A 26409-nucleotide genomic window follows, 5' to 3' on the forward strand; every position below is an offset into this window, starting at 1 on the left:
GATCAATCTAACCCTTCCCTCCCACATAATGCTCCATTTTCCCTTTTATCTATATGTCTATCTAAGTGTGTCTTAAACATTCCTAAACCATCTGCCTCTACCATCTAGCAGCACATTCCATGCACCTACCACTCTGAGTAAAAAAAACTATCTCTGATATTTCCTCCACACCCCACCCCCCATTCTTTCCTCCAAACACAAAGTCATGCCCCCTCATACTAGCAATTTCCACCCTGGGAAAACATTTCTGGCTGTCCATTCTACTCTCACTCGACCTCTTATCATCTTGTACACCTCTGTCGAGTCACCTCTCACCTCCCTTCAATCCAAAGGGAAAAGCCCTAAGCTTACTCACTCTGTCTCCATAAGACATGTCACAAACAAGAGAACAGCTGCAGATGCTGGAAATCAAAGCAGCAGACACAAAACGCTGGAGGAACTCAGCAGGTCAGGCAGCATCCATGGAAAAGAGTAAGCTGTCAACTTTTCAGGCCGAGACCCTTCATCAGGACCGGTTCTTTAATCCAGTCAGCATCCTGGTAAATCTCCTCTGCTTCCTCTCTAAATCTTCCACATCCTTCCTATAATGAGGTGACCAGAACTGAACACAATTCTCTAAGTGTGGTCTAACCAGGGTTCTATAGAGCTGCAACATTACCTCGTCTAATGAAGGCCAACAGACCACATGCTTCCTTAATTGCCCTTGTGGCACAGGCAGAGAATCCCAGTGCTAAGCATGCACACCTCTGGAGAGTCAGCTGGTTGTAGTGGAGGCAAATAGTACCATGACCTATAAAATTCCTCCTTATTTTATTTAGAGCAAGGGTTCCCAACCTGGGGTCCACAGTCCCCTCGGTTAATGGTAGGGGACCATGGCATAAAAAGAGATTGGGAACCTCCCGATTTAGATGTACAGGATGGTAACAGGCCCATACTGTGCAATTACACCCAAGTGACCAAATAACCGGCTAACCCTTATGTCTTTGGAATTTTGTAGGAAACCGGAGCACCTCAGGAAACCTACATGGACCAGGAAAAATCGTACAAACTCCTCACAGACAGCTCAGGATTGTACCCGGGCCACTGGAATGGCAGCACGCTGACCTCTACATCACTGCTTCACCCAAAGTTTGCATCGCAGGGGTCAAACTACAAGGAGAGGTTGGACAAACCTGGGCTGTTTTCTTTGGAGTGTAAGTGACTCATGGGAGACCTGAAAGAAGTTTATCAAATTCAAAGTAAATTTATTATCAACATACAGTGCATTTATGTCACCATATACAATTCTGAAATTCATACTCAATAAATCCATAATAAAGTACCAACCATAACAGAATCAATGAAGGACCACACCAAATGGATGTTCAATCAGTGTGCAAAGGACAACAAACTGTGCAAATATAAAAAGAAATATTGATTGATAGATAGATAAATAAATAAGTAAATAAATATGAAGAACATGAGATGAAGAGTAATTGAAAATCAGTCCATAGGTTGTGGGAATATTTCAGTAAATGGGGCAAGTGAAGTATTCCCCTCTAGTTCAGGAGCCTGACATTGAACATAGAACATAGAACATAGAAATCTGCAGCACATTACAGGCCTTTTGGCCCACAATGTTGTGCCGACCATGTAACATACTCTAGAAACTGCCTAGAACTTCCATCGCGTATAGCCCTCTATTTTTCTAAGCTCCATGTACCTATCCAAGAGTCTCTTAAAAGACCCTATTGTATCCACCTCTACCACCATCACTGGCAGTGAATTCCACGCACCCACCACTCTCTGTGTAAACAACTTACCCCTGACATCCCCTCAGTACCCATTTCCAAGCACCTTAAAACTATGCCCCCCTCGTGTTAGCCATTTCAGTCCTGGGAAAAAAAACCTTTGGCTATCCGCATGATCAATGCCCCTCATCATCTTGTACACCTCTATCAGGTCGCCTCTCAACCTCCGTCGCTCCAAGGAGAAAAGGCCTTGTTCACTCAACCTTTTCTCATAAGATACACCCTCCAATCCAGGAAACATCCTTGTGAATGTCCTGTGCACTCTCTCTATAGTATCCACTATAGTATCTATAGTGGAGGAGTAATAACTGTTCCTCAACCTGGTGGCGTGAGCCCTGAGGCTCCTGTACCTTCTTCCTGATGGCAACAGTGAGAAGAGAGCATGACTGGGTGGTGGGGGTCCCAGATGATGGATGCTGCTTCCCTGCGACAACGCTCCGTGTAGATGTTCTCAATGGTGGGGAAGACCTTACCCGTGATGTACTGGTCTGTATCCACTACTTTTGTTAGGATTTTCTGTTCAAGGGCATTGGCGTTTCCATACCAGGCTGTGATGCAGCCGTTATGGGATATGCAGATAGGGTACTTTTCCCAGGGTAGAAATGTCAAACACTGGAGGACATGCATTTAAGGTGAGAGGGTGAAAAGCTTAACAGGCATTTGCAGAGAATGTTCTCTTTAAAAACATAGCAGTGTGTGCGTGGAACAGGCTGCCAGGGAAGTGGCAGAACCATAGTGATAGTGGAGCTTAAGAGGTTTTTTTTAGACAGACACATAAATACGCAGAGAAATATAAAGGGAAAAAGTGGGCAAAAATAGTATTGGAATGATCAAAACTTTGAAATGGGGGGAGCCGGAGGACGGGGTACTCATTCTAGGATGAATGTCTCCCCCAACAACATCAGCATGTAATAAAGAAGTTTGCTCTGAAGGTGTTCACATGAGCCTTGTGTGAATTCTTTCCGTCTGCAGCAGACAAAAGAGGTTCAGTCTAATTTTGTCTCGTGTTCAGCACAGTCATTGTGGGCCAAAGGTCCTGTTCCTGAGGTTACACACTCATAACCGGGCGCGCAACCTCAAGTGGAACACGGCAGATGTACAAGGAACGCTGTCACAGGAAGGCCACATCCACCATCAAGCAGCTCACGCTCTCTTCTCGCTGCTGTCATCGGGAGGGAGGTTCAGGAGCCGCAGGACCCACACCGCCACGTTCAGGAACTGTTATTACCCCTCAACCATCAGGCTCCTGAACCAGTGAGGATAACTGTACTGAACCCAACACCGAGGTCCCACAACCTACAAACTAATTTTACAACTCCTGTTCTGAAGATTATTTATTATTTACTTAACGATTATTATTTTCTTTTTTTTATTTGCACAGTTTGCTGTCTTTTGCACATTGGCTGTTTGTTCATCTTTGTGTGTTATTTTTCATTGATTCTATTGTATTTCTTTGAATTTATTGTGAATGATCTCAGGGTAGTATATTGTGACATACATGTACAATGATAAATGTACTTTGAATGTTGATATCATTATGTGTGGTCGTCCAAACACTGACATATTTAAGGTCCTACAGAATGAACCAGGGGTGAGAAATGGAGTACAGATACCCCACAAGCCCTATTCTATCCCCACCTTCAGGAAAATCTTGGTCTTTCCAATCTGCCAGTCACCATCCTGGCCCAGGAAGGCTTCTGCTATTCGCTGGCATGTCCCACGAAGGTCGCTCTGGGAAAAGAAAAAGCGATTTTCAAAAAAAAAGCTCCACGCAACTCCAGAACTCTCAGTCAAACTTTGAAGGTCTCCTTTAAATAGCAGGGCATTAGTGTGAATAAAGGATAAGATAGTTAGAATCCTTCTCTCGAAACTGGAATCTCTAGACTCTTGAATCAGGCAATACTACTTGAGGAAAACAACCTACCCTCGGGTGACCTCTCAGCATCAGAATCAAACTTACTTCCACTGATGCGTCATGAAATTTGTTGGTTTGTACGGTTGTTTGCAGCAGTACAGTGCAAAACAAAAATTTATTCTATGCTACAATAAGTAACACTCAAAAAAATCAGTAAATAGTGCAAAAAGAGAGCAAAATAGTGAAGTATTGTTCATGGACAGTTCAGAAATCTGATGGTGGAGGGGAAGAAACTGCTTCTAAAATATTGAGTGTCTCTCTTCAGGCTCCCATAACTCCTCCCTGACAGTAGCAATGAGAAGAGGGCATGTCCTGGATGGTGAGGGTCCTCAATGATGGATGCCCCTTTCTGAAGAGGTCTTCGATGGTGGGCTGGCTGGTGCCTATGATGGAGCTCATTGAGTCTACAACCCTCTGCAGCTTTTTCCAATCCTGTGCATTGGCCCCCCACCTCCCATACCAGACAGATATGCAGTCAGAATGCTTCATGGTGTTTGCAAGTGTCTTTGAAGATATGCCAAATCTCCACAAACTTCTAATGAAATATAGCCACTTGTGTGCTTTCTTCACGATTACATCAAGATGTTGGGCCCAGGACAGATCTTCACCATCAGACAATTCATTTCAATGCCTTTAAATTTACTTTCCCTGTTTACCAACTTTGCCAAGAGAAATATGCACTTCCTGTCCCTCTTCTCTGCCTGCACTCTTCTGCCAATCTGGGAAGTATTTGTATGGGCAGGGTAGAGGGAGTTTTACTCTGCATCTTTCCCCACTGTTCTTTTTATTAATTCAATGTAAGAGCATTCAAGAATTCATTTTCATAACACGTGGTATCATCACTTAACACCAACACATCAGACATTTACGAAATGAAAGTAAACAGATCATGTGGTTTTAAACATAAATTTTTAATGATAGTCTGTAATAGGAATAGAGGCTGAAACTTATATATAATGTTGGACGTCTTCTGGAAATGTGCAACGGGAAATAGTTCAGGGAGTGTTACTTTGCATCTAATTCTTAAACTTAAAACCTATTTACTTTTGACACACCATAACAATACTAGACATTAATGTTAAAGAGCTTTTTTTCTGGATGTATTTTCTGTTCAGATAATCAAAAAATCTAAATTTCTAAAAGCTTCATTTGTAAAGTTATGACATTGAAAATTTATCTCCAAATTAATGTTTGCTTTTAAAAGCTATTCCACACCAACAACTAATGATTACTTGTTTCTGATTTCAACATTTAATTTTATTTAATGGAGGGTCTGACTATAGGCAGAGGTTGGGCAGGCTAGGACATTATTCTTTGGAATAAAGGATTCCAAATTCTCTAGGAGCCTGAAGGGTGACCTTGTAGAGATGTACAAAATCATTTGGGGCATAAATAGGGTGAATACAATCTCCTTTCCCCCTCAGGAAAGCAAATAAATAAACAGAAGGCATGAGTTTAAGATGAGAGGGACAAGGTAAATGATTCAAAGCAACACACACAAAATGCTGAAGGAACTCGGGGAGCATCTATGGAAATGAATAAACAGTTGATGTTTTAGGATGCGATCCTGCCTCAGGACTGGGAAGGAAGGGGGAAGACGCCAGAATAAAAAGGTGTGGGGAGGGGAAGGAGGATAGCTGGAAGGTGATAGGCAAAGGCAGGTGGGTGGGAAAGGTAAAGGGCTGGAGAGGAAGGAATCTGATAGGAGAGGAGAGTGGACCATAGGAGAAAGGGAAAGAGGAGGGAACCCATGAGGAGATGATAGGTAGGTGAGCAGAGGTGAGAGGCCAGAGTGGGGAATAGAAGAGATGGAGGGGGGGGTGCACATTTGTTTTTCAACCAGAAGGGGAAATAGATATTCATGAGAAGAGGCAAGAGACCAGAGTGGGAATAGAAGATGAGGACCCAAAGGGCAACTCCCACTTACAGAAGGGAGGGAGTATAAAAAGCGAGATGCAGGAGAAAGTATTTGAGGCAGGTATAATAACAATTCTGCAGATGCTGGAAATTCAGAGCTACACACACACGCACAAAATCGTGGAGGAACTCAGCAGGTCGGGCTGCACCTATGGAAATGAATAACCAGTCGACATTTTGTGCTGAGACCCTTCATTAGGATCGGGAAGGAAGGGGGAAGAAAGCAGAAGCCAAAAGACTTTTGGACATATACGTGGATGGGAAAAGGGTTAGAGCAGGGGGTTCCCACACTATTTTTATGCAATTAACCAAGGGGTCCGTGGACCTCAGATTGGGAAGCCCTGGTTTAGATGAAAGTGGGCCAAACTTGGCTAAATGGAACTAGCTTAGATAGCTTGGTTGGCATGGATGAGTTGGGCCGAATGGCCTGTGCACTCTATTACTCTGACTTCATTATAGCCTGAAATCTCACAACTATTCTTCATCCAATAGCTCCCAGAGTTAATTCCAATGCATCGGTATTACAGGTGGAGAGCATCAATGTTCATACAAATATTTGAAAAGCAAATACTTTCTTTTTGGATACAATTATAAAGAAATTAAGAACCTTTGAGAAAATCTGGTGCAGCATAGCAAGGCCCTAAGCATTCCCAATTCCACAACCGTTTTAACCATTTTAATGGATTCCCTTATAAGGCAGTTTAAAAATAAAGAAGCATTAAAACTTGGAACACCAGAACTCAGCAGCTGTAAGCTGGGATGAGCCTGTGGTGGGAATGCATGGTGGGAGGATGTCGTGGGAACTCGACCCTACGCTTAAACACCAGATATTCTGCAGATGTTGGAGACCTCGAGGAACACACACAAAAGGCTGGAGGAACTGAGCAGGTCAGACAGCATCTACGGAGGGGAATGAACTGTTGACGTTTCAGTATGAGACCCTTCATCAGAACTGGAAAGGAAGGGTGGCTGATGCCAGAATAAGAAGCTGGAGAGAGGGGAAGGAGTTCAAGTTGGCAGGGACAGGTGAGACTGGGTGAGAGGGAAGGTGGGTGGGGAGGGGAGGGGGGATGAAGTAAGCAGCTGAGAGGCGATAGGTGGAAGAGGTAAAAGGCTGAAGAAATCTGATGAGGGAGGACATTTCACCATTGGAGAAATGGAAGGCGGAGGGGCACCGAAAGGGAGATAATGGACAGGTGAGGAGAAGGGGTCAGAGGAAAGCCAGAATTGGGAATGGACGAAGGGGGTAGGGAGGGGAAGAAATTACGGAAAATTCGAGAAACCGATTATCATGCCCTCAGATTGGAGGCTACCCAGATGGAATATGAGGTGTTGCTCCTCCAAACCGAGAGTGGTCTCAATGTGGCAGCAGAGGAGACCATGGACCAACATGTCAGAGTGAGAATGGGAAGTCAAAAAATGAAATGGATGGCTACTGGGAAATCTCGTCTTTTATGGGGGATGGGGCGAAGGTGCTCGACAAAGCCGTCCCACAATCTACATCAGACCTCACCAATGTAGATGAGGCCACACCAGGAACTTGAACCTACAGTTAACCTGTCTGTCCCTGCTCTGGAAGTGTGTGCTGGAATAGCATCAAGGGAACTTTACTGTGTCCAGCCAACCTTATCCCGGCCCTGGTAGAATGTAATGAGACAGAACAGCTTTATTTGTCGCAGATGCATTGAAACGTGCGGTGAAACACGCTGTTTGCATCAAATCAAGTCAGCGTGTATTGTACTGGGCAGCCCACAAGTGTCACGTCGTTTCTGGCACCAACATAGCATGTCCACCACTGACTAACCCCAACCCATACGGTACTGTTGTTGGAACGTGTGAGACCGGAGTACCCGGTGGAAATCCATGTGGTCATGTGACGAACACACGTACAGTGTTGGGAACTGAACCCTGTTCTGCAAGGCAGTGCATTAACCTCCACACTATCGTATCGCCTGCTCTCTTTACCAACATCCCCTCTATTTTTTCTTTACAGCTGTGTAGTCCAACCATTGCTCTGAGCAAGATTTTGTTTTTCAAAAACATGTCTGAAAACGGCACTATAATGTTTTTTTGTAATATGTACACTGCTACTATTTAGAATGAAAGTAGAAAAATTACATACTTTTGGTTTTAATTATTAATGGGTATAATGAAATACAGCACTATAAAGAAAATCCTTCTGATCTTTTCTGATCTGTCTTTATTCCAGTTGTGCTGCAGCAAAGGTATGTGTGTGGGAGCCTTTCGGTTACGGCTCAGCTTAGAGGAAACAGCGGTTCTTATATTGGTGCATTAGGAGGGGACTACATTCTGTTTCTAACCCTTGTATTCTTTATCCTGGGGGTAATACGGAGTTTAACACCCACAGTCCAATGAACAAGTGCCCACATTTTGTAGATGAAAGTATTGCATAGAGCAAGTTCAGGGACCCATGTGATTCCAGATTCAGATTTACTTATCACACGTACATTGAAACATGCAGTGAAATGCTTTGCTTACCCTAGCCAACAGAATCCAAGGATGTGCCGAGGGCAGCCTGCAGTGTCTCCACACATTCCAGCATTAACATAGCGTGCCCACAATGTTCAGCAGATAACACACACACACACACACACACACACACACACACACACACACACACACACACACACACACACACACACACACACACACACACACACACACACACACACACACACACACACACACACACACACACACACACACACACGCCCAGCCCAGCCCAGCCCAGCCCAGCCCAGCCCAGCCCAGCCCAGCCCAGCCCAGCCCAGCCCAGCCCAGACCAGCCCAGACCAGCCCAGACCAGCCCAGACCAGCCCAGCCCAGCAGACCAGCCCAGCAGACCAGCCCAGCAGACCAGGCAGCATCTATGGAAAGGAGTAAGCAGTCGATGTGTCCTGCAGAGACCCTTATCAGCGTGAAAGTGTAGTGGCTAGCCTAACGCTTCACAGTTCTAGCGATTGTGGTTCAAATCCTGACTGTCTGTAAGGAGTTCGTACATTCTCCCTGTGATCACAAAGGATCCTCTCAGTGCTCTGGTTTCTTCCCAGATTCCGAAGTTGGTGGATGAGGGTTTGATTACAGCATTTAATAGAAATTTGGATAGGTACATGGATGGAAGAGGTATGGAGGGTTATGGTCCAGGTAAATCAAAATCAGCATTAGGCTAATATCAGTGGCATATGTCATGAAATTTGTTGTTATGCAGCAGCAGTACATTGCAATACATAAAATTAAATTACAGTAAGTATTACAGCAAGTATACATACTGCATATTAAATAAGTTAAATTACATAAACAGTGCAAAAAAAAAGAAAGAAAAAGTAGTGAGGTAGTGTTCAAGGGTTCAATGTCCATCCAGAAATCTGATGGAAGATGGGAAGAAACTATTCCTGAATCGTTGAGTGTGTGCCTTCAGGCTCTTGTATCTCCTTGCTAATGGTAGCAATGAGAAGAGGGCACGTCCTGGGTGATGGGGATCCTCAGTGATGGATACTGCCTTTTTGAGGCATCGCTCTTCGAAGATGTCCTGGATGCTGGGGAGGCTAGTGTCCATGATGGAGCTGACTGAGTTTCCAATTTTCTGCAGCTTGTTTTGATCCTGTGCAGTGGCCCCTACTGGGACTAGGTAGAATAACAGTTGGTTATAGATCAGATGGGCCAAGTGCTCTATGACGCCATGCCACATGGATTTAATGTCAGTAAGTTACAGGCGTGCTGTATTGACACTGGAAGTGTGGAGACACTTGTAGGCCGTCCAGCACACTTTCAGACTCTTGGTCATTGACTCATCTGACACATTTCACTCTATGTTTAAATGTACATGACAAATAAAATTAATCTTTTGATAATTTGAAGAATAAGGCTAATCCTTAAACTTTTAAGAATAAAGTTTCTGTGTTCACCTGTTTGTATGCTGGCTTGACCCCAGGCATTAGCACTCTGTATCGATCCACAAACTCCACGAAGGTGTAGCGAATGGGGTAACCCGCGCGCCGGATCCGAATGGTCTCCATCATCCCAGAGTATCTCAGCTGGCGGACACACAGCTCCCGGTCAAACAGCTGTCGGCACAGAGAGAGGGGCACGTCACGGACATTCGGGAAGGGAGAGGTGAAGCACTTCAGCGGAGTCAGGCGCGTTAGAAAGACTCCTGGACCACTGGCCAAGAGTGGCCATGCTATTGATGGGATGACCAGGAGAAGGGAACGGGTATAAAATATACCTAGGAGCCAAGCACATGCATCCTCATCAAAATCAGATTCAATATCACTGACACATTCTGAAATTTGTTGTTTTGTGACAGCAGTACATAATAATAAAAGAAAAACTATAAATTGCAATATAAAATTAAATAACAGAATTCAATAATATACAATTAAACAAGTAATGCAAAAAGAGAGAAAAAAATTGAGATAGTGTCCACGGGTTCATTGTCTGTTCAGAAATCTGATGGTGGAGGGGAAGAAGCTGTTCCCAAAATGTTGATTGCGTGTTTTCAGGCTCCTGTACCTCCTCCTCAATGGTAACAATGAAAAGAGGGGTTGTCTTGGGTGATGGGTAGGTGAGTTCTGGGTGGAAATCATGTTATGTGTGAGATTTCAACCCAGGTTTTTTTTTTTGAAAAGTTTCACTGTCAAAATTGCCCAGAAACATTTAACCAGCTGGTCCCACATTGGTGTAAGTGCCCACCCTAGTCATTCCCTCCTCTTTTCCCCTTCAATATACAAGACATTGGTGAAGCCTCATCTGGAGTATTGTATGCAATTCTGGTCACCGACCTAGAGGAAAAGGTATCAATAAGATTGAAAGAGTGCAGAGAAAATTGACAAGGATGTTGCTGCGACTTGAGAACCCGAGCTACAGGGAAAGGTTGATTAGGCTAGGACTTCATTCCCTGGAATGTAGGAGAACGAAGGAGATTTGAAAGAAGTGTACAAAATTACAAGGGATAGGGTTAATTCAAGTAGGCTTTTGCCAGAGATTGGGGGAGACTAGAACTAGAGGTCATAGATTAAGGGTGAAAGGTGGAATATTTAAATATTTGAGAACCCAAGGTGAACATCTTCACTCAGAAGGTGGGGTGGGTGGAGAACAGGCTGCCAGCAGAGGTCATGAATGCAGGTTTGATTTCAACAGTTAGGTAAAATTTGGACAAGTACATGGATGGGGGAAGTATGGTCTGGGTGCAGGTCTTTGGCACTAGAAAGAATAACAGTTCAGCACCGACTAGATGGGCTGAAGGGCCTGTGTTTGTGCTGCTGTGGTCTATGACTCTTTTGGGTGGAAGATGCAAAAACTTGAGAACACATACCACCAGGCTCAAGGACAGCTTGTAAGGCTGTTAAGAAGTCCACTAGTATGATAAGATGGACTCCTGACCTCTCAGTCTACCTCATCATACCTTATTGACTGCTCTGCACTTTCTCTGTAATTATAACACTTTATTCTGGTTTTGTTTCCCCTTGTACCACCCGAATGTACTGATGTGAGGAAATGATCTGCATATTTAACTGGACCTCAGTTAATGTGACAATAATAAATCATTTAGGATGATTACCATGGAAATCTAACACAAATGGTCACCAGCAGCAAATGCAGTGAAAGTTTGCCATTTATTTTAGCTTATTTAGAGGTACATATGGAATCGGCCCTTCAGGTCACGCCACCCAGCAACCTTCAATAACCGGTTAACCTACTAACCAGTATGTCTGTGGACTATGGGAGGAAACCAGATCACCTGGAGAAAAGCTGAGCAGTCTTTGGGAAGAACATAGAAACTCCTTACAGAGGATGCCAGGATTGAACTTAGAACTCCGATGCCCTGAGTTGTAATAGCAGAGCGCTAACCGCTACTCTATCGTGATGCCTATTCTTATGTGACATGGTTTATATACCCTAATGCCTCCAGACTTCTTGAATTACTTTGGAACCAAAGGAGTTCCTCCATGGGCATCTGATAAGGAGATAAAAGACAGCAGATGCTGGAATCCTGAGCAGCAAGTAATCTGCTGGTGGAAAGTGCATCACCTACGGTGGGGAAGGAATCGTTGCTATTTCAGGTCAACACCCCCTGCCCTCCCCAAATCAGGGATGAGTGTGAAGAGAGGAGATAGCCACAATGATCACCCACCATCAGGCAGGAGGTAGTATAGCATTAGGACAAGTAATATTAGGATGGGAAACAGCTTCTTCCCCTGGGCCATGAGACTACTGAACCCCCCTGATACCACTCAGGTCTCACCATGTACAAAGCGCCAGTAACGTTACACCGCTTACTTTTTAAACTTGTGCCATAAATGCACCTTACGCTAATGTCAATCTTCTGGAATACATTTTATTACTTGCTTATTTAATTGATGTAATATTACTAGATGTGTTGTGTGTGAGTTATATGCGCTGTGTCGTGCACTTCGGTCCGGAGGACCATTGTTTCGTTTGGCAGCATACATGTGTATGGTTGAACAACAATAAACGAAAGCAAACACTATAAAGAGACGAGGGGGGAATGGTGGTGTGGTACTGTAGATAAAGTTCCAGCTACTTCCTTTCAGCTGCACAACCCAATAACTACATCAACACTGCAACATTGGACTATATTGTACTCCAATGGATGTTGCTTTTTACTTCCCATCATGCTCTCTTCTCACAGCCTGTGGACTCCTCATCTCTAGTCCTCAATATTTATTGCTTATTTATTGTTATTACTTATTTTTTCCTTTCTTTTTCTATTTGCACACTTTGTTTGCACAGATAGTTGCCCATCCTGTTGGTGCAGTCTTTCATTAATTATATTATGGTTATTGTGTATGCCTGCAAGAAAATGGATCTCTGGGTTGTGTATGATGACGTATATGTAGTTTGATAATAAATTTACCTTGAATTTTTAGACATAAACCTACTGCAGAGAAAGAGCAGTGTACATAAACAATTAGGTGGATTGTGATGCCGAAAGTCCATTTTAGCTTTATCCGACGCACAACGAAACATACAGTGAAATACGTCATTTGCATTCATCTACGCCCGAGGATGTCCTGGGAGCAGCCCGGAAGTGACGCCACACATTCTGGCCTCAACATAGCACGCCCACAATGCTCAGCAGAACAACACAGAACACAACAAAACAACATCAAAACAAGCCCCTTTCTTCCCTCACACTCACACCCACTAGGGAGCCATTTAACAGTCTTATTACATCAGGTTAGAAGCCGCCCTTGAGCCTGGTGCTACATGCTTTGAGGATTTTGTACCTACTGCCCAAAGGGAGACGGGAGAAGAGAATGTCTGAGGTTGGCTGGATCTTCGATTACACTGGCTGCTTTCTGAGGCAGCGAGAAGTGTAGGCAGAGCCCATGGAGGGGAGGCTCTCAAGAGTGATGGGCACTAGCCTCCTCTCCATTGAGGACATCCTGAAAAGGTGATGCCTCAAAAAGATCCATTATTAAGGACTCCCACCACCCACAGCATGTCCTTCTCTCTCTGTTATCAGAGAGGAGGAACAGAACACTCAGCACTTTAGGAACAGTTTCTTCCCCTCCATCAGATTTCTGATCAGACAATAAACCCATGAACACTGCCTCACTTGCTTCTCTCCCTTTTTGCTCACTCCTTTAACTTTTTTTTTTAAAACACTTACATTCCTTATTGTAATTTAATTTTTTTTAAATTATACATTGCAATGTACTGCTGTCACAAATCAAATTTCACAGCATTTGCCAGTGATATTAAACCTGATTAAGTTCTCATATTCATGACTACTCAAATTCTCAGATTAAAATCTCAAATATTTACTCATTCCTGATCTACTCATCTCCACTCCAAAAACTTCCAAAAACTTCATGCAATTTAAAATCAGCACGCTGTCACGACCAAGGACTGCTGGCAGTTCTTACAGTAGCACACACAAAAATGCTGGTGGAACTCAGCACATCTATGAGAAAGGAATAAACTGATGCCGTTTCGGGCCGAGACCCTTCGCAGTTCCTACCATGGATTTCTTGTACTCATTGGGCTTGATACAACGTACGAAGAAGGGCTGGCAGACGCTGAGCGTTCTCATCAGCAGTTCCAGCGAACGCTTAAACTGGCTGCTTAGTGTTGGCGAACGTTTCCTGGTCTCTGCTCCCTGCAGGCGAAGACAGAAAAAACAGAGGAAGGACATTGGAATTTCAAAGCTACAGGAAGCAGTGAAACAACAGGACACACTTTGCTTTTGCAGTGTAGGCTGCGGTGAATTCTGTTGAGCATTACTTTTAACTCCAACGCTGTCGCCCAGTGTTTAACCAGCAGGGATGAGAACCATTGAAACTGGAAGTCAGTAATACAGCATGGGAAAAGGCCATTCAGCCCAAGAGTCCATGCTGACCCATTTACCCGCATTTGTTCTAGGTTCCCAACTTGGGTTCACAGACCCATCGGTTAATGTCAGGGGGTCCATGGCATAAACAAAGTTGGGAACCCCTGCTCTAAAACATCCATATCCATGTAGCTGTTAAGTACCTTTTAGTTGCTCAGAATCAGAATTAGTATCACCAGCCCTTACGCTTCCTCCCTCACCACCATTCAGGGCCCCAGACAGTCCTTCCAGGTGAGGCGACACTTCACCCGTGAGTCGGCTGGTGTGGTATACTGCGTCCGGTGCTCCCGGTGTGGTCTTTTATATATTGGTGAGACCCGACGCAGACTGGGAGACCGTTTCACTGAACACCTACGCTCAGTCCGCCAGAGAAAGCAGGATCTCCCAGTGGCCACACATTTTAGTTCCACGTCCCATTCCCATTCTGATATGTCTATCCATGGCCTCCTCTATTGTCAAGATGAAGCCACACTCAGGTTGGAGGAACAACACCTTATATACCGGCTGGGTAGCCTCCAACCTGATGGCATGAACATTGACTTCTCTAACTTCCGTTAATGCCCCTCCTCCCCTTCTTACCCCATATCTCTGATATATTTAGTTTTTCTCTCTCTCTGCCCATCACTCTGCCTGTTCTCCATCTCCCTCTGGTGCTCCCCTCCCTCTTTCTTTCTCCCTAGGTCTCCCATCCCATGATCCCTTCCCTACTCCAGCTCTGTATCCCTTTTGCCAATCACCTTTCTGGCTCTCAGCTTCACCCCACCCCCTCCGGTCTTCTCCTATCATTTCGCATTTTCCCCTCCCCCTACTACTTTCAAATCTCTTACTATCTTTCCTTTCAGTTAGTCTTGACGAAGGGTCTCGGCCCGAAATGTCGACAGTGCTTCTCCCTATAGATGCTGCCTGGCCTGCTGCGTTCCACCAGCATTTTGTGTGTGTTGCTTGAATTTCCAGTATCTGCAGATTTCCTCGTGTTAGTATCACCGGTGTACGTTGTGAAATTTGTTTTGCGGCAACAGTAAATCACAGCAAGAAATATATATTTAAAAATTTGTGTTAAATAAATAGTGCAAAATGAGAGCGAAACAACGAGGTAGTGTAAATGGGTTCACTGTCCATTCAGAAATCTGATGACAGAGGGGGAAGAAGCTGTTCCTAAAACTGTGAGTGTTCTGTATGTTTTTAGGGCTCCTGAACTTCCATGCTGATGGTAGTAATGAGAAGGGGGCATGTCCTGGGTGATGATGGTTCTTAATGGATGCTGCCTTTTTTGAGGCTTTTGAAGATGTCCTGGATGGTGGGGAGGCTAGTGCCCATGATGGAGCTGGCTGGATTTGTAAGCCCCTGCAGTTTTTTTCCCCCCGATCCTATGCAGTGGCTCCTCTATACCAGACGGTGATGCAACCAGTTAGAACACTCCTCATGGTACATTTGTAGAAATTTACACGATGACCTGCCACATCTCCTCAAACTCCAAATCAAACATCTCTCCTGGCGTGCCTTCGTCATAATTGCATCAATATGTTGGGCGGGGATACATCTTCAGAGATTTTGATACCCAGGAAGTTGACACTGTTCACTCTTTCCACTGCTGCCATCTCGCTGAGAACTGGTGTGTGTTCCCTCATCTTCATTAATTAATTTATAGATTAACAATTTAATTGTTGTTAATGTGTCTGCTCAACCACTTGCTCTGGTGGACCACTCCACTCCATATTCACACCTCCATCTGCATGAAGAAGTTGCTCTTCAGGTCCTTATTAAACCTTGCCCTTCTCATCATAAGGCCAGTCCACTTTGAGGGGTCAGCAGAGGAAAGGGTGAGCAGTTTCAAGTTCCTGGACATCAACACCTCGAAGGATCCATCCTGGGTCTGACGCACAGAGGCGGCACACCAGCAACTCTACCTCAATAGGGGCTTGAAAAGATTTGGTATGTCATCCAAGACTCCACAAGTTTCCACAGGTGTACGGTGGAGAACATTCTGACTGGTGGCGCCACCACCTGGTAGGGAGGCTCCAGTGCAGAGTATCGAAGGATGCTGCAGAGGGCTGTAAACTCGGCCTGCTCCACTTTGGGCAGACCTCCCCCCACCACTGAGGACACCTTTAACCGGTGGTCTTTTAAGAAGGCAGCATCCATCATTCGGGACCCTCATCATCTGTTGCTACGCCCTCTTCACATTATTACCAGAGAGGTACAGAAGGCTGAAGACGCAAACTCAACATTTCATGAACAGTTTCTTCCCCTCCATCAGATTTCTGAAGGGCGCATGAACTCTTGAGCACCATCTCACTACTGTTCTTTTGCTTTAACTTTCAGAAACTTTTATGTCCTGTACTGCGCTGCCGCCATATTTCACATCACACAAGACAGTGGTAGTAAACCTGGTTCTGACTCTGAATCCCTGAAAATCTCAGAAACCTCAGCATTTAAACACCCAGGCAAAACTACACTGAGGGACTCCCCAACGAGAATTTGAACGTTACAGCATAGAGACAGGCCATTTGACCCACTGATTCCATCCTGAACATCCACCACCTAATTATATTAATCCTATATTTAAAAAAAAAACTTTGCTTTATTTCTCAAACATGCATCAAAACATACAGTGAAATATAGTGTTTGCCTCGAGGATGTGTTGGGGGTCAGTCCACCAGAGTCGGCACGCTTCTGGTGCTAACATAGCATGCCCACAACTCGCTAACCCTAACCCGCATGCCTTTGGAATGTGGGAGGAAACCAGAGCACCCGGAGGAAAGCTACGCAGTCACGGGGAGAGCATATGTGTCCCTTAGACGGCTGCGGGAATTGAACCCCGATCTCAGAGCTGGCATTGTAAAGCACTGTGCTGACTGTTTATGCTACTGTGCTCCCAGGTTCTCATCCACATGGTCCATATTCTACCACTCACTCACACACGAGGGGCAATTTACAGGGGCCAATTACCCTACCAAGCCACATCGCAGGGAAAGCATGCTAACTCCACACAGAGAGCACCCAAGGTTGGAATTGAACCCAGCTCTCTGGCACTGTGCTACCCAGATGTGGAAGTTTACAGCTGTTGACAGAGCCATTGGATCCATTGGTGGACATGGAGTGGAGCACACAGGAGTTGGAAGAGGACTTGGTTGAGTGCCAGAGGAGGAAGATCTTACTGAAGATTGACAGAAGAATAAGAATGAAATTAGATAGGATTAGTGTAAATCAGGGGTTTCTAACCCGTTTTAGGCCATGGACCAATAATATTAAGCAAGGCGTCCATGGACTGCTGATTGGGAACCCTGGTATGAGTGAAAATGTAGAAACTCCACACAGGTAGGGTTGAACTTGAATCTGCAGTGCTGCAAGGCAGAGGTTCCAGCAGCTGTGCAACTACGTCCGCAGACACCCTTGCAGCAGTGGAGATGTCAGAGGTGGCAACGATGCTCAACAGTTAGTGCTGAGGCAACAATTCCACAAGACCATGAGGCACAGGAGCAGGATCAGGCGTGCAAACTTCCCCAAGATGCTCTGGTATCCTCCACATCCTTCAAAACTAGCTGCTGGTTTAACTGACAACTGTAAATTACCCCTTTGGGTAACCGGATGGAGATACATCTCTACGAAAGGAGGTGTAAGGCACTCATTACCTCCGCTAGCCTGCAGGTCACCCTTGGGGTGAAATATAGCACCTGCTTAGCCCCATGACTACCCTGATCAGTGTCACGTGAAGCCCTGGGAGCAGATTGGTGGATGGTTGTATGAGCAGCCGGTGCATATCACAAGTCCTGCTTATGTGACCACTGACACCAGGCAGACAATCTCTGAAGAGTATTGATGATGGCTGGGGTCACCCGTCTTGTAAATACACTGTCCAGAAGGTGGCAATGGCAAACCACTTCTGTAGAACAATTTGCCAAGAACAATCATGGTCAAGTCCATGACCACCCTGGATCATAGGACACGTTACATAATAAATGAATGAATGAAATTAGCCCTTAATTTACTCCTGAAGAAACAAGTTGCTGGAACCTGGAACCAAAAGCAAATGGCTGTGGGAATTCAGCTGGTTGGGTAGCATGTGTGGCAGGGGAAAGGGATGGCTGATGATTCAGGTCGATACCATGCATTGGGACATCTTCACTCAGTGTGGAACAAGCTGCCAGTGGAAGTCATGGCTGTGGATTCAACTGTAACACTTGAGAAGTTTGGACAGGTGGGGTATGGAGAGCTATGGTCCAGATGCGGGTAGATGTCACTAACAGAAAACAGGTTGGCATAGACTAGATGGGCCAAAGGGCTTTCTTCTGTGGTCTAGTTTTTTTAAACTTTTATTCTGAGATAAAATGCAATAACTGGCCCTTCTGGCTCAACGGGCTGTTGCTTACTTGCTAACTACCCACTGCATTGTTGGCGTTTAGGGCAGCAATGAAGGTCCTCCATCTCTGCTTCCTTCATCGTGTCAGTAGTTGCCTCTCGGTTTTCACTAATATCAGCCATGCAAGTCCCTGGTGAAGACTCAGGAAAATCTTCACACACAGATGTAGAAGGATTCTTCAGTGCTGTTTCCATAACAATTTCTTTACACCAGCCAGGGTTGTTAGCTCTGAGCTGAACCCTCAAACCTGGAGGACCGGCTGACCACTCAGTCTGCCCTCTAACCTTTGACCTGTTTGGTATGGGTGACCATCAAGAGCCAAAGCTTAAAGCCCTGACTCCAGCCAACATAGCTCTCTGAGTCATTGAGGCACGCAAGCCTCCAAACCCTACCACAAAGTTGTCGTCCTCTTGGAGACCATTGAGCTGTGCTGTGACTCCATGAGTGGGGCAGGAGATTCAGGAATGAGGGGTAACAAGCATCAGGGGATTGTGTGGATGGGGGCAGGGTGGAGGAAGGACATAAATGATCTGGAACAGACTTTGCCCCAAACAGAACGAACATCCTCCTTCTATAGAATGGGAAATACGAACAATTAAAGATTTGATAGTTACCATGGCTACATCAGCCTGAAAGATCTGCTTGATGAACTTATTCTTGGAGGAGTGGACCAGCTGGATGATGTCTCCGTGAAGTGTGTCACGATTTTTCTCTAGAAAACCTGTCAGAGGAGAGAGAAGCAACAGTTCAAGGCTTTGGTTTGGCAGATATTGGTAGGTTGGAGTGGCTCAAAAGCACCCTTTGGTTTTCTCTTTACTTCAAGTTCAAATTTAATTGTCATTCAACCATACATTAATACCCATAAATACTGTCAAATGAAACTGCATTACTCTGGGGCCAGCAAGCAACACACAGTACCAACAGTCATTCACAGTACAAGGCACACAGAGTACATAAGACAGCAGTAAAGTACAATCACACACAAAAAATATACCAGTTCCCTGAGTTCATGAATGTTGCAGCAGTCTGCGGTAAAACACAGTACATCTGTCTTCTGCCAAGCGCACACCGGAGTCAGCACCGACTCCCACATGGCTGCTGTGCCACATTGCCTCTGATGCCCCTCTTCTGGGTGGATGTACATAGGTGACACTGTGGTTTGAACCCTAGTCCCTGCTGTGACCGAGACTACTTTATAGCCCTCTGGACATTCATTAGCAGGGCTAGCAATATAATGCATCAGCCATGGAGAACCTCGTCCAATGGCTCCTTCTTCCTAAAACTCAAATTTCAGGCCCAGGCAAAAAAGCCACAATAGTTCAGATACTTCCTTCCTTTCCCAGCCACTCCGATGGCCTGGAGATACAAGAGACTGCTGATGCTAAAAATCTCAAAGTCAAAGTAAAAACTATTACTAAAATACAATTATTTTACTTTTGTAGCCTGGGGAAAAATACACACACGGGACAACAAGTACTTTTTCGGGTCTTAAAACTCCTTTATCAGTTTTAGATGTTTTATTGCAGAAAGAGGAAATAAAAAAGACAAAATAAATAAAAAACTGTTCTTGTTATTACAATCTCAGTTTAACTTCAGACCAACCCTTGTTACATATGCAGTATGAAAATAACTAAAACAAAATATACAAAACCAATAAGGTAGTGGCAAATATTTGGCATGTACGTGCTTATCTTCCAAACACATATAGGCTAGACTTTGAAGTGAGTTCTCCTCACTCACGCTAGCAGGTCAGTTAAGGAACTTCACAAATCAGGCTCTCCAGCACTGATCAATTTAATCACGGAAATTTTTCCTCACCAAACCTGGGAAAAGCATTCGAGCGTCGTCCTTTCTGGAACACGGCAGTTCTTCGCTCTACTCCGCCCATGCAAAATGACATCACCGTTTTCTCTTAAATGCCCAGGCAGTTATTTTAGCATTACCAAGGTGAACGCAAGTGCACTTTAACAATAAAAAAGTGATATTCAACGGTCCTCTTGTTACGTTGTCATTACCACTCCAATCCTTCGCCTCTCACCTTTAACACTTGACCTCAGAGCTTTTAGTTCTCCATCCCTGGGGAAAAATGTCTAAGTGTATTCAAAGTAAATTTATTACCAAGCTACATTTATGTCACCATGAGATTCATTTTCTTAAAGCATTTATGGGAAAAATAAAGTACAACAATAATATTCATGAAAAACTATACACAAAGACTGACAAACAACCAATGTGCAAAAGACCAACAGTGGAAATAAAAAAAAACTGAAAATTTGAGAAGTAGAGACCTTGAAAGCATAGAATCAATTCAGACTTGCGAGTGAAGCTGGTTCAGGAACTTGATGGTTAAAAGGAAGGAAAACAAAGAGCTGGAGGAATTCAAGAGGGTTGAGCAAACATCTGTGGGTGTGGGGGGAGGAATGAGAATGATTGATGCCTCAGGTCTTCAAGCAGATTCAATGGGGTCTTTTAAGAGCCTCTTAGATAGGTACATGGGGCTTAGAAAAATAGAGGGCTACGTGCTAGGGAAATTTTAGGCATTTTATAGAGTAGGTTACATGGTCAGCCCAACATTGTGGGCTGAAGGGCCTGTAATGTGCTGTAGATTTCTATGTTCTGCATTCTATGTTCAGGTCGAAGCCCTGCCTCAGAACTTCTTCACCCAGATGGTGGCGCGAGTGTAGAAGGAACTGCCACTGAAGTGTTTTTTTTACTCAAGAGGGTGGTTGGTGCGTGGATTGCACTGCCTGAGTCAGTGGTGGAGGCAGATACACTAGTGAAGTTTAAGAGACTACTAGACAGGTATATGGAGGAATTTAAGGTGGGGGGGGGGGGTGGGTTATATGGGAGGCAGGGTTTGAGGGTTGGCACAACATTGTGGGCCGAAGGGCCTGTAATGTGCTGTACTATTCTATGTATCTATGTCTATGCAGGTTCAATTATATCATTTCAGAGAAGTTTGGACAGGTACACAGATGGGAGGGTTATGGAGGGCCATGGCCACTTGTCACTGGAGCTCTGAGCTAAAGTTCAAAACAAATTTATTATCAAAGTATATATATGTCGCCATATACAACCCTGAGATTCATTTTCTTGGGGGCATTCACAGCAAATACAAAGAAACCCAATAGAATCAATGAAAAACCACACGTGCCAAGACAGAAAAATCAGAAGACAACAAATTTGGCAAATATAAAAAAAGGAAAAAATAAAATAATAAATAATTAAACAAATATTGAGAACATGTGCTGTCAAGTTCTTGAGAGAGATCCCATAGGTTGTGAAATCAGTTCAGTGTTTAGGTGAATGGAATTATCCACTCTAGTTCAGGAACCTGATGGTTGAGGGGTAATAACTGTTCCTGAACCTACCAATTTTGCCAAATGTGTCTTCTCCACACCCTCCCCCCGTAATCCTAAAGGTTACAAAATTCACCTGTTCCGAGTAGTTGTGTACAACATTGAGTGTGTGTTTTCAGGCCTCTTCCTGGACCTCCTCCTCACTAACGGGGGCCCTGAATGATGGATGCCAGCTTTTTAAAGCATTGCCTTTTGAAGGCGTCCTGGATCTGGGGAGGCCAGTGCCCTTGAAGCCGGCTGAGTTTGCAACTTTCTGCAGTTTTTTCCGATCCTGTGCGGTGTCCCCTCCATACCAGACAGTCATGCAATCAGTTAGAATGCTCTCCATGGTGTATCTGTAGAAATTCACAAGTGTCTTTGGTGACATACCAATTCTCCTCAAACTCCTAATGAAATATAGAGAAGGCACGACAGTGGCTATAATTGTGTCAATATGTTAGACCATAGATAGATCTTCAGAGATGTTGACACCCAGGAACTTGAAACTGCTCACCCTTTCCACTTCTGATCCCTCAATTCAGTGCGTTCCCTCGACTTCACCTTCTTGAAATCCACAATCAATTCCTTGGTCTTACTGATGTTGAGTGCAAGGTTTCTGCTGCATCACCACTCAACTAGCTGATCTAGCTTGCTCCTGTACACCTTCTCGTCAGCATCTGAATTTCTGCAAACAATAGTTGTGTTGTTGACAAATTTATAGAATGAGTTTGAGCTGTGCCTAGCCACACAGTCATGGGGGTAGAGAGAGTAGAGCAGTGGGCTAAGCACGTATCCTTGAGGTGCATCAGTGTTGACTGTCATCAAGGAGGAGATATTACTTCTGATCTGCACAGACTATGGTCTTCCATTAAGGACTATAAGGATCCAGTTGCAGCAAGAAGGACAGAGGCCCAGATTTGGGAGCTTGTTGATTAGAGTTAAGGGTAGGATTGTGTTGAATGTTGAGCTGTAGTCAATAAACTTCAGGCTGGCGTAGGTATTGCTATCGTCCTGATGATCCAAGGCCACATGGAGAGCCAGTGACATTGCTGCGCTGTTGACCGACTGTTCTGATAGGCAAATTGCAGTGGGGCTAGGTCCTTGCTTATACATTGATTGTAGCCATAATGAACCTCTTGGAGAACTTCATCACAGTCAACATGAGTTACACTAGACGAACGGTACTGAGGCAGCTCACCCTGCTCTTCTTGCTTTAGGGATTACGATACCAAGAACCACCACATACACAAGGATGGGGAAATCAAGAGCTTGTGGGCATAGGTTTAAGATGAGAAAGGAGCAAACTTAATAGGAGCCTCAGAGGCAACTTTTCCAAACAGAGGGTGGTTCCTTTGAAGGAATGAGCTGTCAGAGGAAATGACTAAGGCAGGTATATGAGCAACATTGAAAAGGCGTTTGGACAGGTATGTGGGTAAGATAGGAACAGATTGCAGGGGTATCATCAAATAGGACTACAGTGGATAGAAATCTTGTTTGGCATAGAACAATCTTGGGAGCCATGCTCGCGTAGCAGTTAGCGCAAAACTATTACAGTGCCAGCAACCTGGGTTCAATTCTGCCCGTCTGTACGGAGTTTATATGTTCTCCCCGTGACCACGTGGGTTTCCTACATGTTCAGCTGGTTCCTCCCACAGTCCTAAGATGTACAGGTTAGTAGGGTCATTGATCACGTGGGTGTAATTGGGCTGCAAAGTTTCATTGGGCCGGAAGGGCCTATTACTGTACTGTATCTCTAAATAAAAGTAAAAATAAGTAGAACCACGGAGCAGTAGAGGACAGAAACAGGCCCTAGTCCTTGCCAACCCATTTATCTGCCTAATCTCAGCTACTCTCACCTGACCCGCACACCCCTCTCATCCATGTACTTTATCCAAACACCTCTTAAAAATTACAATTGAACCTCCATCCACCACTTCCACTGGCAGCTCATTCCACCCTCTGAGTGAAGATGCTCCTCCTCTAGTTCCCTATGACCTCTAGTTCTCGTCTCACCCAACCTCAGTGAAGAAGGCCTGCTCACATTATCCCTATCTACACCCCTCATGATTCTGTAAGATGGGCTGAAGGACCTGGTTCCATGCTACACGACTCCGGTCAGAAATCCCCAAAGCCTCTGCATCTAGATCCCTGGACAATAAAACATAGAACAGTACAGCACAGCACAGGCCCTTCAGCCCATGTTAGGCCCTTTTAACCTACTGCTAGATCAATCTAACCCTTCCCTCCCAAATATCCCTCCATTTCCCTATCATCCATGTGCCTACTGTATCAGCCTCCACCCCCACCCCGGTAGCATGTTCTACACACTCACCACTTTGTGTTAAAAATAACCCCTGACATTCTCCCTATATTTTCCTCAATCACCTTAAAGTTCCCTTTTTCTATTCCCCACTCTCACCTCTTCTCACCCTGGATCCTCTCCTCCTTCCCTTTCCCCTATGGTCCACTCTCCGCTCCCATCAGATTCCTTCCTCTCCAGCCCCTGACCTTTCCCACCCTCCTGGCTTCACCCATCACCTTCTAGCCAACCTCCTTCCCCCTCCCCACAACCTTTTATCCTGGCATCTCCCCCCATTCCTTTCCAGTCTTGAAGAAGGGGTTTCACACCAAAATGCTAACCATTTATTCATTCCTCCAGAATTTTGTGTGTGTTACCTTAAAGTTGCGTCCCCTCATATTAGCCATTTCCAACCCTAGACATGCACTACCCTGAGCATGCCAAGCATTAAACTCTTGGCAGGTACTGGAATGTCATTAAATTATTAACTCAGTACACGGGAAACGCAGCCCACCTTTCGTCTCGTAGAAGACAATTCCAGCAAAATGGCTGATGCCAAACTGGGTTTCATAGTTGTTCTTTGGAGGGATGTAGAAAGAATTCAGCTTGTGCTGGGAGTTCAGCTTATTCAGCATTGTTGAGTCAGTACCCTGTGAGGAGACAGTCTTATCAATAGAAGCTTATGGTGAATTATTGCAGAACAAATGTAGCTTCATTTCACATTGAGGTGACATTAAGATAAGACCATAAGATATAGGAGCAGAATTAGGCCATTTGGCCCATCGAGTCTGCTCTGCCATTTCATCATGGCTGATCCCTTTTCCCTCTCAGCCCCCTTCTCCTTGCCTTTCTCCTGTGCAAATCTTGCTCAGGGTCAATCACATAACCGTGCAGAGGAGAAAGATGAGAGGCAAATAGAAATCAAATCACAAGCAGGGAGTCCAAAAGAAAAATTAGAAAACTCTCAGCTGGTCAGGCAGCATCTGTGAAAGAAACATTTAACATTTCAAATCAAAGAATCAGAAACGGGCTAAAATCATATGCTGTGAAATGTGTCTTACATTGCAAAACACAATAATAAAAACTATAAATTGCAATAAGAAATATTTAATTTAATGTTTTAAAATATATAAACAGTTCTTTTTTATTTTGGACTTGCTGCTTGTGTTATGATTTTGCATTTGCCTCTGATCACGTAAAGGAAGCTAATTGGTTGAGAATAATTTGCAGGGATATGGTGAATGATCGGAGGGGTGGGGGGGGGGCAAAACGACTCGACGAGCTGATGGGGATCTGGTGAACCAGCATTTAGAGGAACAACCTCTGGAGAATGTTAATGAGCCCTCATTGATTCTACACCCTCTATTGCCCTCCCACCTACCTTGGGGAATTTGCTCTCCTCATCGATGAGGGAAATTATGTTCATGGGCTTGAGTGCGATCATATCGAGAGCGTCCTGGTTGTCGGTGAACTCTATGTGCTGCCAGTTGATGTTCTCCAAGTTATACTCCTCCTGCTCCAGCTTGAACACGTGGCGGACGAAGAACTGCTGCAGGTTCTCGTTGGCAAAGTTTATGCAGAGCTGCTCAAAGCTGCAGGGAAGCAGATGGTAATTAGAGCCTTTCGGGGGTGAGGAGTACCACCCATTCTCTTCACCTTGCATGGAAACGTTCTTTTGCGACCGGTGTCGCTGAGACTTCCAGTGAATTACCGCTGGTGCTCATCACTGCTGAACGTGGTGCTCGTGCAATTGAGCACCTTACCAGGCCAATGCAGAGGACCACAATGGAATTTCATAGCAGCACTCAGTATGGGTCAATGTGACTGGGCAGAATTATGGTTCAGCATAACTGGATGCGCCAAAGGGCCTGTTTCTGTGTTGTAGTGCTCTATCACTCAATAACTACTGTAACAACATTATCTGATTGTGCATAAAATCAACGTGGGGTTGAGAAATTCACGTTCTTAGATATGAACGCCATAAATTGCCTGTCCAACCATGTTGATGTCAGGGCCAAGCAAACTCACCAATACCTCTACTTTCTCAGGAGGCTAAAGAAATTCGGCATGTCTCTGAGACTCTTAACCAATTATTGTTGATGTAACACAGAAAGGAGCCTATCTGGATGCATCGTGGTTTGTTATGGCAACTGCTCTGCATGTGATCACAAGAAATTAGTGTGGACACAGCCCAGTACATCACAGAAACCCCCTATGGATTCTGCCTATGCTTCGCACTGCCTCAGTAAAGCAGAAAGCACAATCAAAAACCCCTCCCACTCCGGACATTCTCTTCTCCCCTCTCACATTGGACTGAAGATAAATAAAAGCCAGGAAGTATGTTTTACCAGGCTGCAGGACAACGTCTACCTCACTGTCATCAGACTCCTGTATGATAAGAAGGACTCCTGAC

The 26409-nt window shown here is 44.7% G+C and overlaps 1 protein-coding gene across 4 annotated transcripts in view; it reads right to left on the minus strand.

Annotated features, from left to right (window-relative positions):
• Positions 1–26409, minus strand: part of myo7aa (myosin VIIAa) — a 274145-nt gene that overhangs the window by 114509 nt on the left and 133227 nt on the right. For 3 of the 4 annotated variants that reach the window (XM_073044265.1, XM_073044264.1, XM_073044263.1), the window contains 6 exons: positions 25378–25588; positions 24511–24646; positions 18974–19080; positions 13631–13768; positions 9549–9707; positions 3429–3521 (listed from right to left, as the gene is read on the minus strand). In XM_073044265.1, coding sequence (XP_072900366.1) covers positions 3429–3521; positions 9549–9707; positions 13631–13768; positions 18974–19080; positions 24511–24646; positions 25378–25588 — 844 coding nt within the window. Of the gene's footprint in view, positions 1–3428; positions 3522–9548; positions 9708–13630; positions 13769–18973; positions 19081–20177; positions 20264–24510; positions 24647–25377; positions 25589–26409 lie in introns of those variants that run through there. The other variant, XM_073044267.1, reaches the window with a different exon arrangement.

The sequence above is a fragment of the Hemitrygon akajei genome, chromosome 4 (assembly GCF_048418815.1).
Source record: "Hemitrygon akajei chromosome 4, sHemAka1.3, whole genome shotgun sequence".
Classification (NCBI taxonomy): domain Eukaryota; kingdom Metazoa; phylum Chordata; class Chondrichthyes; order Myliobatiformes; family Dasyatidae; genus Hemitrygon; species Hemitrygon akajei.